We start from the raw sequence: 12,517 nt of genomic DNA on the forward strand, positions 1-12,517 counted from the left end.
TGTAGAACTGCTAACACTATATGACAAAATCAGAGTATTTTTGAAATGCAGTTTTATGTTGTGTGATTTCATAAGTCTTGTTTACCACTTCTCTGGAAAGTATGTTTGCTTATTAAATAATACACAGAGACTAATTTTTAGTAACCTTGTTTATGAGTTTGGTAGTTTAAAATAGCTAGATGAACTCGTGAATTTAAGTTAGCCTGTCTTGAAGGAGCTACTGTTGATAGCAAGCAGAGGTCACTTCATATATTGCAAAATAAGCATTCACCCCACAGATACACAGTACTGTATCATGTAATTTGATAGGTGTAAACTTTTATGAATGACGCACATGTTTACATACTAGCAGTGTCTCTGTTGGCCTATAACCATGTCAATACAGTCATAAGAGAGACTTGTTTTTTCTTAAGAATAGACCACACCATGGGAAAACACAGTGTGCATGCTAAATTTATAATATGCAAAGTTCTCTTATTTTGATTCCGGTGGATCTGAGATTTATTTTTAAGTAACACATTCCTGCAAACGTAAATTGTTGTGTTTGTGTTTGTTGAGAAGCAAGTGCTTACATATTCTGTGCCATTAGCTTGTGAACTTTGTTTCTTATACGCAGAATGAAATAGATTCCATATAGTATGGTTAGAATTTTGGTTTCAAGAGGAATTGATGAAATAGAGGGCTTGTTCAAACAAACAGTAAGAGATGTGCTGAACCAAAAGGCATGTCAAAACACAGCATAATTGGGTGTTTTGGCTGTGAGCTTGCTTACCTATGGGGGAGAAGTGATGCAAAGTTCATAGGGCTTTGACATGACTACAAAGCCTGTTAAAAGACTATCAGGCATTTTAGTGTAGCTTTCATAGACTTCAGTCTTGAGGCAAAAGGTTAAGTAATTTATTATTTCATAACTCACACTGCTGAAATGTTCCCCTTCTTTTATTTCGTAGCATCAGTTTCAACCTTGTTATGAAAAGCTTAACACTCTGGACTGAACTCTCAATACTCATCACATTGCCTCATACCTGAAAATAATTAGTTGAATATTGGAAAAGTAATGTAGAAACCCAAGAGCAAAATGCTGGATACAGAAATCGATCAAAATGCAAGTCTTTGCTTGCCCAGTCCTAAAAATGCTTTCCTATTGGGCCAAGTGCTGAACAAAATTGTCTTGCTATCCTCATCTTTCATACAAAAGACATCTTGCATTACAGAATCAAACTTAAATTACAGTATGAAGCGATGAGGAAAGAAGTAGTTGCTCTTTGCTCCTTCTGGATAACAGAAACAAGGAGAAAATGGGGAAATAACAGTAACAAATGTTTCTAATCGCAGAGCAATTTTCAGAACAGAAGTCTGTGAGAGAGTTCCGATAGTCTTTTCAGGCTGAAATCTGCTGCAGTGATAATAAGACACTATAACAAACAGCAAAATGCACTGATACTGTTGTGTTCATATTTCTCTGTCAGTTATATTAGCTGCCACAAATTTGTCTCCTAGAATAATAGCGGATTGCTACATACCTTGGACCACATTATGAGTCTTTCCTTTCCATCTGCTTCCAGGAAGATAAGGTAGATATACTGTACACAGAAAGCCGATGAAAAGCAACTTAATTCAGGCTGAGTTCATGAATCAGTGAATTAATACAAACATATGGTAGAGAACTTTCAATAAAGTAATAGTTTCAAAATATTAGTTCCAAGACATAGAGCTCTTGGGTTTGGAAAGCAAAAAAAAAAAGTAAATGACACTAGGATGAATTTGATCATTGACTCTCACTTAGTTTCTTTATTACTCTACCACTGAAAACAATAAAGGTTCTTATGATGCCTAACAAAGTTTTATTTGACATAATATTTCATTGATTCTAGCCTTCATCAGCTGTTCACAGTCCTTCCAAATATCAAATGGGTATAGGGACATTTTTTGTATAAGTATATATGTATCTCCAAGAGTCCTATCAACCCCATGAATTTCATAGGGTTTTCTTAGGTGAAAAATACTCAGAGGTGGTTTTACCAGTTGTTTCCTCTGAAATATATCTTAGAGCACCTTATATTCATTGACAGTCTCCCATCCAAGTACAAATCCAAACTGACCTTGCTTAGCTTTCAAGATCATATGGAATCTGGTGCTTTTGCAATATTTAAGTGGGGGCATCTTACTAGGTTAAAAATGGCTTTGTCTTCCCTTTTGTACTCATGTTCTCTGCCTCGTTTTATATTCTAATTCTCTAGAATTACTTATTTTCAAATGGTGATATTGTATCTAAACAGTTCAGTAAGATCATATTTGTACCTATAAAATCTGAAGTTTTGGCAGCTTGCTAATTCTGATTCAGATTAATGCAGGCCAAGGCACCTTAACGCAACCTTGAACCTCATTAACCAAAGTTAGGATTTACTCCAAATTCTCCCCAAGAAGCCAGAGCAAACTGCAACTTTGGGCCCATATAAACAGTTGGGTCAGGTCCAAGATCGAACCGATTGAAACTATTTACAGGGCCATTCTGTATTCTCCAGACTTGGGCAGCCTGACATCACAAGATGGCACTCACTGTCCCCCCCCCCCCCCCCCCGACATGTTGGCCAATGAACAGGACAGCTGGAGCAAAGAGGCAATCAGAAGAGTGATGGTGGAGATGAGGAAACAATTCCTCTTCTTCCCTCTCCTCGAGTGCCCCAGCTAACATCACTCAAGTCAATTCATGACTGACAATAGCCATGTCATATCGCTGGCTGCTGAAATGAGGGGAACGAGGGGGAAGTACAGGTGGCCATCCAGTGGCAACAAAGTGGGTTCAGCACCATTGGATGATCAGAACTCCCTCACATCTCTGCAGTAGCTGCTAGAGTAGCAATCTCAACCATTCCAGGGCTAATCTGGCATTTGCCTCTCCAGATTTGTCTCAGGATAAATGATCCGTATGGATCCACTCTATGTGAGTATGATCAGTATGGATCACTCTATGTGAGGCTGCAATATGCAGTGAGAACTTGATTTTAATATTGGCATGTGTTTGCCGTTTGTTTCAGTTGTAATTTGCAGTTAGCATTCATTGTTGGTGAAGATGTATTATTTACTTCCAATAACACAAATCTATGTTTTAGGAAGAAAATTCCTTCTCTTTTGTGTAACAGGTCGATCAAATTATTTAAGTTACTTTCAAGATGATCTTCTCTATAACAGTTTGAGATTAACCTTTTGAATTATGTTGCAGTTGAAACTCTTCTTCTTATGATGGGAAATTGAACAATTGCTGTCTTGGTTTTTAATTTCATCATGCTGTGTTGTTTTATAATGATGATGTTATATTATGTTTTAAATTGTATGTTAATTTTCATTGTGGTATGATGTAAGTAAGTAAGTAAGTAAAAGTTTATTTGTATACCGCCCTCTCTCCCGAAAGGGACTCAGGGCGGTTTCCAATATAAAATCAGCATAAAACATTGTACAATAAAACACTGAAAACACTATAAAACGCTATAAGAGTTAAAAACAAAAACAAAACATAACAATTGACTAAAACAATCACATAAACAGAAGGAATATAATCACTCAAATAACATGTGAATCAGAAAAGAAAAAAGAAAAAAAGACCACGGGATGGAGGAGAGGATGTTTTATCATGTAAGCCACCCCGAGTCCCTTTGGGGAGATGGAGGCAAGGTACAAGAAAAAAGTTGTTGTTGTTGTTGTTTATTAAACTAATTATACTAATGGGTGTGATAAGAAGGGATCTTGTTTTTTAGGCACCATGTCTACATTATGTAATTATGACAGGAATATATGGGGAAAGAACAAGATAAGAGCACTTGATGTTCTCTAGAAAAAGATGGTTTTAGTCCATAAAGGAAGAGAAGATAATAGATCTTCTGCTTTTATGTGCATGAATATGTTGACTATAATTTTGCTTAGACATTGCAAGGATAGGGACAATCAGTCTGGTCAGCTTGAGGCTTCTATCAACAGTAACTGAGTACAACACTTTGAATTCCAGTATTGTCCCTCGTAGATAAGTCTTAGAAATGCATGGTCAAATGCTTCTATCAACAGCCCATTTGGCAGCAGCAATAGGGGTTTTTTGGGGGTATCCTCTTCTTTCCTATTTTTATTCAGCCATCCTGATCAGCAGAGAAAAGGAGTGAATTTGCTAACATATCTGTCATTTTTCCTCTTCAAGGTGTCTTTCTTTTCTATTTGTTCAAATGTTAAGTAGTTGGACATGCATATTTTATTTAATACTGAAAAATACTGCAAAAGCAATGCCAATAGAAAACCTTCAGTGTGACATTCTCTATGTCGTTGCCAATTATGATGTTTTGATGGAAGGCTTTGGAATTTGATTGTTTTCCCTTTACACAAACTGTTTCCTCTTTTGTATATTATACTTCCAGTGCAAATTAAGATTCCATTTTACATATACAATGGTGCCTGAGTTTATTTCTTAGTAGCAGCTTTCCCTAGTGTACACTTTCAGAGCTGTCACAGATTTCAATCCAAAGTGATTTTGCTAATTAAAGGTTTGTGTCTCTAATCATCTCTGAAATGCAGTCACTTGTACAAAGGACTCTATATCTACCTGGAGAGATGCCGTTCATTACAGAGCAGATAATGAATTATACTGTGTATTGTTAAGCTTGCTGGGCAATTACATGAGATAGGAGATAATTAACCACATTGGAAGAAGACCAATATATCTGCAAAAATCCTGGAAATGTGTAACAATTTGTCAACATTTCAAAAGTTTAGTTTTGCATAGTGCTCCATAGAGGATATATGGATGCTTATCATTACATTGTCATGTTATTTCAGCAAAGCTAGTTGTGGAAAATTTATGTAGGCTTTAGTTGCTACCAGAAATGAAGCCATGTTCAAGCATCTTCCACTGCACCTGCATACAGTTTTAGTAATGACCCCACTCCTGATGCCAGCTGCCACTCATGAGCCATCAAATGGAGATGCAGCCCATCCACTGTGCTGATGTCACTCCATGGGCTGATGAATTATTCTCTGTCATGCACAAGGGACGGCAAAGCAATCTAAACCATATCTGAAAGGGAACACTTATTTTCTACATTTTGTAATGATAGAGCAAAGGTTCATAGATTGGGGCACCAGGGATATCTAACAAGAGCAAGTTGTGGTGGAAAGGCTGAGAACTTTGGTGTGTAGACTTAACTGATCAGATATGTGCAGATAGAAGGGAGATCACTGGAGGGCCTGGATTTAGGAAAGTATATAGTATAAATTGCTTGGAAACATAATGCATGCATGCAAAACAATTTTTTGCAGGTCTTCAGGGGGTGTTGCTAGAAAAAGCAGCATATCAATACAGTACTATACAATACAAAATGGACTTTTGATTGGAAGGTTTAAGCTGCAGCAGAAGCCTTGAATTTGTCATGTGTGTGGAATGCATGTTACCAAGTTACAAGTTATGGCTTATCAAAAATGCCTGTGTAAAATATGTCAGTCTGCCTCAGCAGGTATGTCATGGTATGCCAAAGTTTTCATATTTTGTGAGTCTTTAGATTTTGTTTCAAAATCCTAGATCACATTATGTCTCTTAACAAAAACAATAAAAGAATCAACATGTTTATTAGACTTAAATATTACCTTCTGATTGACTCCTATGCAGACTGCATATTTTAAAATTTTGATATTGCTTTGATTTTCTGTGTTCAGACAGAAACATCCCAATGAAGAGATATCAGTAACCATTTATTCCTTTTTCATTGAATGTTTAAATACTGTATTTCAAAATTATTACCAAAAGGTTGGCATTTAAATATTGCTCTTCCATGCCAACTTTGAAATATAAATGACATATCCATAAATAATGATAAAAGTTGAATAATTTAACCAATACATTTCCTTCTTGGTAAAACTATCGTATCGTTTTTGTTTAAAAGGAGCTGTATTCATTTAGAGAATCCATAATCTTGCAGTAGCTTGCCACCAAGTATGATTTGCTTGATTTAACAAGTGCAGTGAGTCCAACAACATTTTAGAGAAGATGTGAAGCAGATTAAACTTCATTAGCTTATTGTTTTAACTTCTTAAGACATTTGACCTTAATGTCAAAGGCCTAAATTCAATACAGTCCTGATTGTAGAACTTTCTTGTTTATTTACTAGGTTATAATTAACAAAATCAATTTACTCTTACCAAGACTAAAAACTGGATTGTGTTCATAGAAATTCCACTGAACAAAATTTCGTAACAAAACTAACTCAAAACATTTTAAATATCCAAACAATGTCATTAAACTTTTTTTCAGGTCATTTTCCTGTAAACAAATGCAATTTTATAATCTGTTAGGCAAAACATCTTTAAAATGTATCACTGGGCTTTATTAGCAAAAGTTGATAAAAGTGGGGCTAGTCTTCTAGAACAGCTATTAGTCCTTAATCTCATTTTTTTCTGTCGATAGGATGTTGGAAGAAAAAATGTATTCAATTTTACACCTTTGTGTCATGTTGTGGAGTACTCCTAAGCAGAGGCAGTCTCTTCTACTCTTTTTCAGTGTCTGCAAAGCTCAGCTTGGCTGGAGACACTGATTCTTTCCTTCTGCCAAGTTCTTAGGAGTTCAATATCTAGCAAATAAACATCTGTTTTCTCCTTCTTTTTTCCCTACAGGTTGATTCATGGAGGACAACTGTTGAATGGATTGGCAGGCCCAACCGTGAGCAGCGCTGCTCCATTCCTTTCTACAACATGGTTTTCACCAGATGAGCGTGCCACTGCCACAGCCATTGCATCTTTGCTCGTTTACCTTGGTGGAGCATGTGCATTTTTAGTAGGGCCCTTGATGGTTCCAGGGCCAAATGGTACCTCAGCAACTCCACTTCCACACGATATCAGCCCTGAGCTTATAAAGGACCGTATTGAAGCTGTCCTATATGCAGGTATTGCAAAAATAATTTCATTCTTGAGTTCATAATGCGTATCTGTTATGAATTTGCTGCTGCCCTCTACTGGCTCATCTTGAAATAAATCTCAATTACTGTGAGTTTTGGAATTACTTGCCTTTTATCACTTCTATTATGTGGTGTGTGGCTGTTCCTGTTATTTGCTTCTGTGATAACTAGTCATTCCAGAGATAATATCTGCTCCATATTTTTCTGTGTACACAATTTTATTCTCAAAGATTTTTCTACTAGACTGTGTGTTAAAATAGAACTGACCTGTTGGCTTCCTCTCAGTTTTCCAATGCCAGCTTCATTTTTTATACTTCAGTAAAATCCAGAAACCATTCAGAACTCTGTGGATTATTTTCCATTGTAAATCAATGTTGAGTTGCTAACAAAATAATGTTGTGTTTGTATATAGATTTTTCACTCCCCTGATTCTGTGGATTCATGGTAAATAAGACTTCAAATAAAATAAAGATAATAAAATACTATTGTTTTTAGATTACTGTTAGTGATATTTAAATCTTCCACTCATCCAACCTAAGCCATTTTTCCAATTGTCCTTGGCAAGTAAGACCTGCAATAAAGACAGTGTGCCAACCAGCCATGCCCTCTTTCAGCTACTAAGCATGCATAGGTTTCACTCGGCTGTTTCAGATATTTTAAATAGTGTGTATTTTTTAGTTTAATATGGGCATTTATGTAATATGTTGGGTTCTCCTGAACATGATGACACCACCTTGTTTTTTCACAATTGACATCCTTAGGCCATAGATCTGCTGGCATTCTCTAGTTGAGTTCATTCCAATATCAGATGCTGCTTATCAGTGAAGTGGTTCAGTATACTGAAATAATATTAGGCTAGTGATCCAAGCAGGTGTTCTGTACAAACTTCCTGCTGTTAAAAACATATTTTGTAGTGATCAGTCTTTACAACCGAACTGGAAATGCTTCCAGCATATTTGCCATTGTTTTAGCCTTCACTTAGAAAGCATAATTACCTTTGTTATGTATTGATCCCCTTTTGAACAAGGTAAGCAAAATTTGTTGTTGATGATGAGAGAAAAATATCTGAAGTGATAAGCATCAAACACCATTTGCTTCTTCTGGAGAGCTATTTGGCTATCAGGTATTCCCTTGATAGTTATGGAATGTTTATTGTGAAGAAGGCAAACTTAATAAGGCATAGGAACAACTTTGAGTATTAGAGGGCACCTGGGACAAAAATTGGCACAGTGAGAAGACTGCAAAGGAAGTGCTTCTATGAGTAACTGCATGAAATCAGTTTAACTGTCACCAAGCAAGTAAAGCATATTCAGATAACAGATTTCTCATTCACATCAACTGTTTGCTGATCATGTCCTGACAGCATCTTAGTTGGAAGACTGTTTTTTCTCAGTGTAGCTTCATAAAACAAAATTATATGTACTGATAAGGTGCTATAGTTCTCTTGGTTAAGATTGTCCCAGCCTTTCTTAATACAGGGAGTTATTAGTGAAAAGTAGACGTTCATAACTGATATGAGGTCACTGCTATCAGTATATCATTATTTAGAATAGCACAGTGTGCTAAACAAGAACTACAGATGTGTACAGGGCTAATAACTCAGGTTGGAGTATCGTTTTAGAAATATGACATTGTAATTTAATAAATGGTTGGTTGTGCTCTATAATTTGCACAAATCAAAGGTCATGTGTGAAAACACAGAGAGCAGCCAAATAGATTTGAACCATAGTAGAATGGGAAAAGTGCAGCCTATGGAGAACATTAAGTCTCCAGCACCTTCTGAAAGTGTAAGGAACAACAATATTTCACCTTTCCCCTTGCAAAAATGGCCTAAGGGATATGCATGACAATTTTACTTTGTTTTCAGCCCAACTAAGCTATTTTAGGCAAACTGGGCTATTTTTTTCCAATAAGGACATGAACAGGGCCCTGCCCTACCCCACTCCCTCCTAGCCCTGCCCTTTCCCAGCCCCCCCCCCCCCCAGGCCCACCCATGCATCATGTGCCCAGTCACCCTCTCTCTAGGCCTAGCCCTCTCAGCTGGGCCCACAATGCGACCCTAAGGCAAAAATGTTTGCCCATGTCTGATCTAAACTATTGAATTAACGCAATTGGGTGCCATTTTAATTGCTATGGTTCAATGCTATTTAATCATGACATTTGATTTTTGGCTATGCACCTCCACTCTTGGCAAGGAAAGCTCCACTCTTGGCAAAGACCTTGTAAAACATGTATTCCTCATGATTCTGTAGCATTTAGCCATGGCAGTTAAAGTGGTATCAACCTGCATTAAATCTACAGTGTAGATGCACCCATAGACATAAGGATTCATCAGAGCATTAATTCCAAGTCACTCCCTTCTGCCTGGTTTTATGATATTGAGACTAGCAGCACAGGGGAGGAGACTGTAAATGCTTATTTATTTACTTATTTATTGTAATTAATTATATCCCACTTTTCAGGACATACTATAATAATAAAAAGAAACAATAATAAGAATTCAAAACTTATAAAGATATAGTAAGGAAACAAGAAGGAAATCTCATGCTGAAAACACAGGAAGAAATAAAAGCTTTACAGAACAACATCTCATGGTTTCAATATATTCAAATTAGATAATATTATAATAAAGATAAAGTAAGGATTTGAGGAAAGAGAAACTTTTGGGATAAAATTATGAAATCACATAACAAATTAATTACAAAGATATAATGGTCAACAGAGACAGAATTCGTAAACCAATGTATGGTGAAGTGGGCAATTAATGTGGGCCATACAATTGAAATAGAGGAGTGGCAGAAGATGTGGAATACTAAATTGAAATATACTAACTCATATGACATAAGAGATACACCACCTCGAGTAAATTGGCAAAATGTAATAAGAGTACGAATGCAAAATGCTGGAAATGAAGATGTTTTATTTAGCTACCTTACGACTGTGGCAAAAATTGTTTATGCACGGTACTGGAGGAAAAACGTTATCCCACCTAGCGATGAATGGTTGACCAAGATGTTAGAAATAATGAGTATGGATAGTCTGACACATAAACTAGTAAAGGATCGAAATAAATTGAAAAAAGAAACAGACGGGACCTTCTTGATGAACTTCATGAAGCAAGAACAATTTAGAATACCACTCTAAGACACTAAGAAATATGAAACTCTCTATTCCCAAGGACCTTAAGTTAATCTTGAGGAAGAAGACACAAATGGTGAGAATGTAGTCCAAGGATTTTATTTCACGAGAAAGAGGGTTGGAAGTCAACCTTTTTTGTCCACTTTTTTTTCTTCTCATTTTTCTATTTTTTCTCATTTTTTCTTTGATTTTTGCTTTTGTTGCAGGCTTTTTTTCTTTTTCTCTTTTGTTTTTTGTTTTGTTTTTTAGAGGATATTGATAAATCACGATGAAGATGATGAGAAGAAAATCTTTGTTTCGAACAGCACTACCCGTTTATTTCCCTCCCTTCCCCCCTCAACTTCCACACCCCAGACCCCTTTCACTCCCCTCCTCTTCATCATTCTCTCCCTTCCCAAGTATCCCATTCCCTCCTTTTACCCCTTTTTTATTGTAAAATCACTTTAATAATTTTTTTTAAAAAAACCTACATACAGATGTTGCCCCATTTACATCTGCAAACCATTTAGACTACATACCTGTAGTTGCTAAATGAGTAAACTTTATTTAACACAATGAGACTTATTGTATGGGAACCAGATGTATCAGAAATAAAGAGATGCACAAGTGGCAAAAAAAGAATTCAAAACTTGTCAGGATCCTTCACACAGAACAGCTGTCCCTGTTGGATAAAAAAGGAAGTTCTGCTGGAGTAGGCCCTGGGCTGTTCCCCCAGTATCTAAACTAACTTTCACAATAGTTCAAAGCAATGGTTGTTGTATGTTTTCCGGGCTGTATGGCCATGTTCCAGAAGTATTCTCTCCTAACGTTTCACCCACATCTGTGGCAGGCATCCTCAGAGGTTGTGAAGTTTCCTGTGCATTAAGCATGAGGTTTGATGGATTGGGCCTGTCTACTGTATCACATTTCTAACTTTAATTTCTTTCTTTCTTGTTTCCCCTTAGAATTTGGCTTTGTGGCATTGATATTCTCTGCTGCATTAGCCTACTTCCCATCACGTCCTCCATTTCCACCCAGTGTGGCTGCAGCTAGCCAGAGACTCAGTTATAGAAGAAGTTTTTGTAGGCTATTAAGGTATGTATACTGGGATCCAGCTTGATATAGGAAATCCTGTGAGATTCTGCTTTTAAGAATATTCATTTATTTTAGGCATTGATGTGTAATATAGTATTCCAAAACAATATAATATTCGAAAGTGATTTTAATTTATTTGAAACAATTCAGTCTCAGCAATTATTGGTATCACACAATAAAAGAAGACTATGACAGAGGGAGCAGTTAATCTGATAAATAAATTTCTTAATGATAAGTAATAAACCGGCTTAATTGACTGCTGTAATTGACAATATAAAAAGTAGAATAGACAATCTACATGAGTGATGTGCAACCTGTTCATGAAGAAGGAATGTTGTAATAAATGTACTACTTTTCCATTTGTGTGTGAGTGTGTGTGTGTGTGTGTGTGTGTGTCTAAGAGTGTGTGCATTTCTAAAAAATATAGGCCTAGGAGTGGCCATTCTACATTTTGGACTGAATATTTGTTTTTTATTTCATTTTATTTTATTTTATTTTATTTTATTTTATTTTATTTTATTTTATTTTATTTTATTTTATTTTATTTTATTTTATTTTATTTTATTTTATTTTATTTTATGGGAAGGATCTGGAGCCCAGATGAGCAGCTTGGGTGGCCACATTCAGGCTGCATGATTGTCGGTCTTGCTGTAGGAGATGACCTTTTCATTGGTGAAGGCGGAACTCTGAACAGAGTGGTTCCCCATTAAATCTAATAAGCTCTTGTATTGTATTCCTTTCTGCATCATCAATATTTTTTTTTTTGGATGCACATGAATTACCAACATATCACAGCATTATAGTGAGAGGTTATAGCTACATATTATTGCTAATGTTGTTCATGAAGGAAGTGACAGATTTCATCTCAGGTCAGAGGTAGCAAAAGAAGACTGGAGCCACTCTGAGTAAACATACTGAACTAGGATGACTATTGTTGTTGTTATTATTATTATTATTATTTCTTTATATTGGCTATTTCTCTACCATAGAAGACTCAAAGAGACTAAAACTAAAAGCTATAACAATATGTGAATTAAAACCTAATGTGTGTAAATATTAAAATAGAATTAAACATCAAAATATTAGAAATACATGGTCAAAAACAATTAAACAAATCTATTAATTTAACATAAAACAGAGCACCCCTGGCTTGTGCTTAAAAACTGTCTTCTTTAAAAGCCTGTCTGAATAAAAATGTTTTCATCTGCCACTGGAAGGACAGCAGGGAGGAGGCGTATTCTGACTTCCTTAGACAGGGAATTCCAGACTATCAGTCTAGTCCATTGCAATACATGTTTGTTGGCCCCTAAACACCCCCATCATTACATTGCATAAAATTGAAGAATTGGGTGGGTAGCTCAGAAGCACAGAGTCCAAAT

The 12,517-nt window shown here is 36.1% G+C and overlaps 1 protein-coding gene across 1 annotated transcript in view; it reads left to right on the forward strand.

Moving 5' to 3' along the window:
• The window catches only part of slc49a4 (solute carrier family 49 member 4), a 99,572-nt gene that overhangs the window by 33,055 nt on the left and 54,000 nt on the right, over window positions 1–12,517 (forward strand). The window contains exons 3-4 of the mRNA XM_003214920.4: window positions 6,646–6,914; window positions 11,009–11,138. Coding sequence (XP_003214968.2) covers window positions 6,646–6,914; window positions 11,009–11,138 — 399 coding nt within the window. The remainder of the gene's footprint in view (window positions 1–6,645; window positions 6,915–11,008; window positions 11,139–12,517) is intronic.

Source organism: Anolis carolinensis, chromosome 1 (genome assembly GCF_035594765.1).
Source record: "Anolis carolinensis isolate JA03-04 chromosome 1, rAnoCar3.1.pri, whole genome shotgun sequence".
NCBI classification, from domain to species: Eukaryota; Metazoa; Chordata; class Lepidosauria; order Squamata; family Dactyloidae; genus Anolis; species Anolis carolinensis.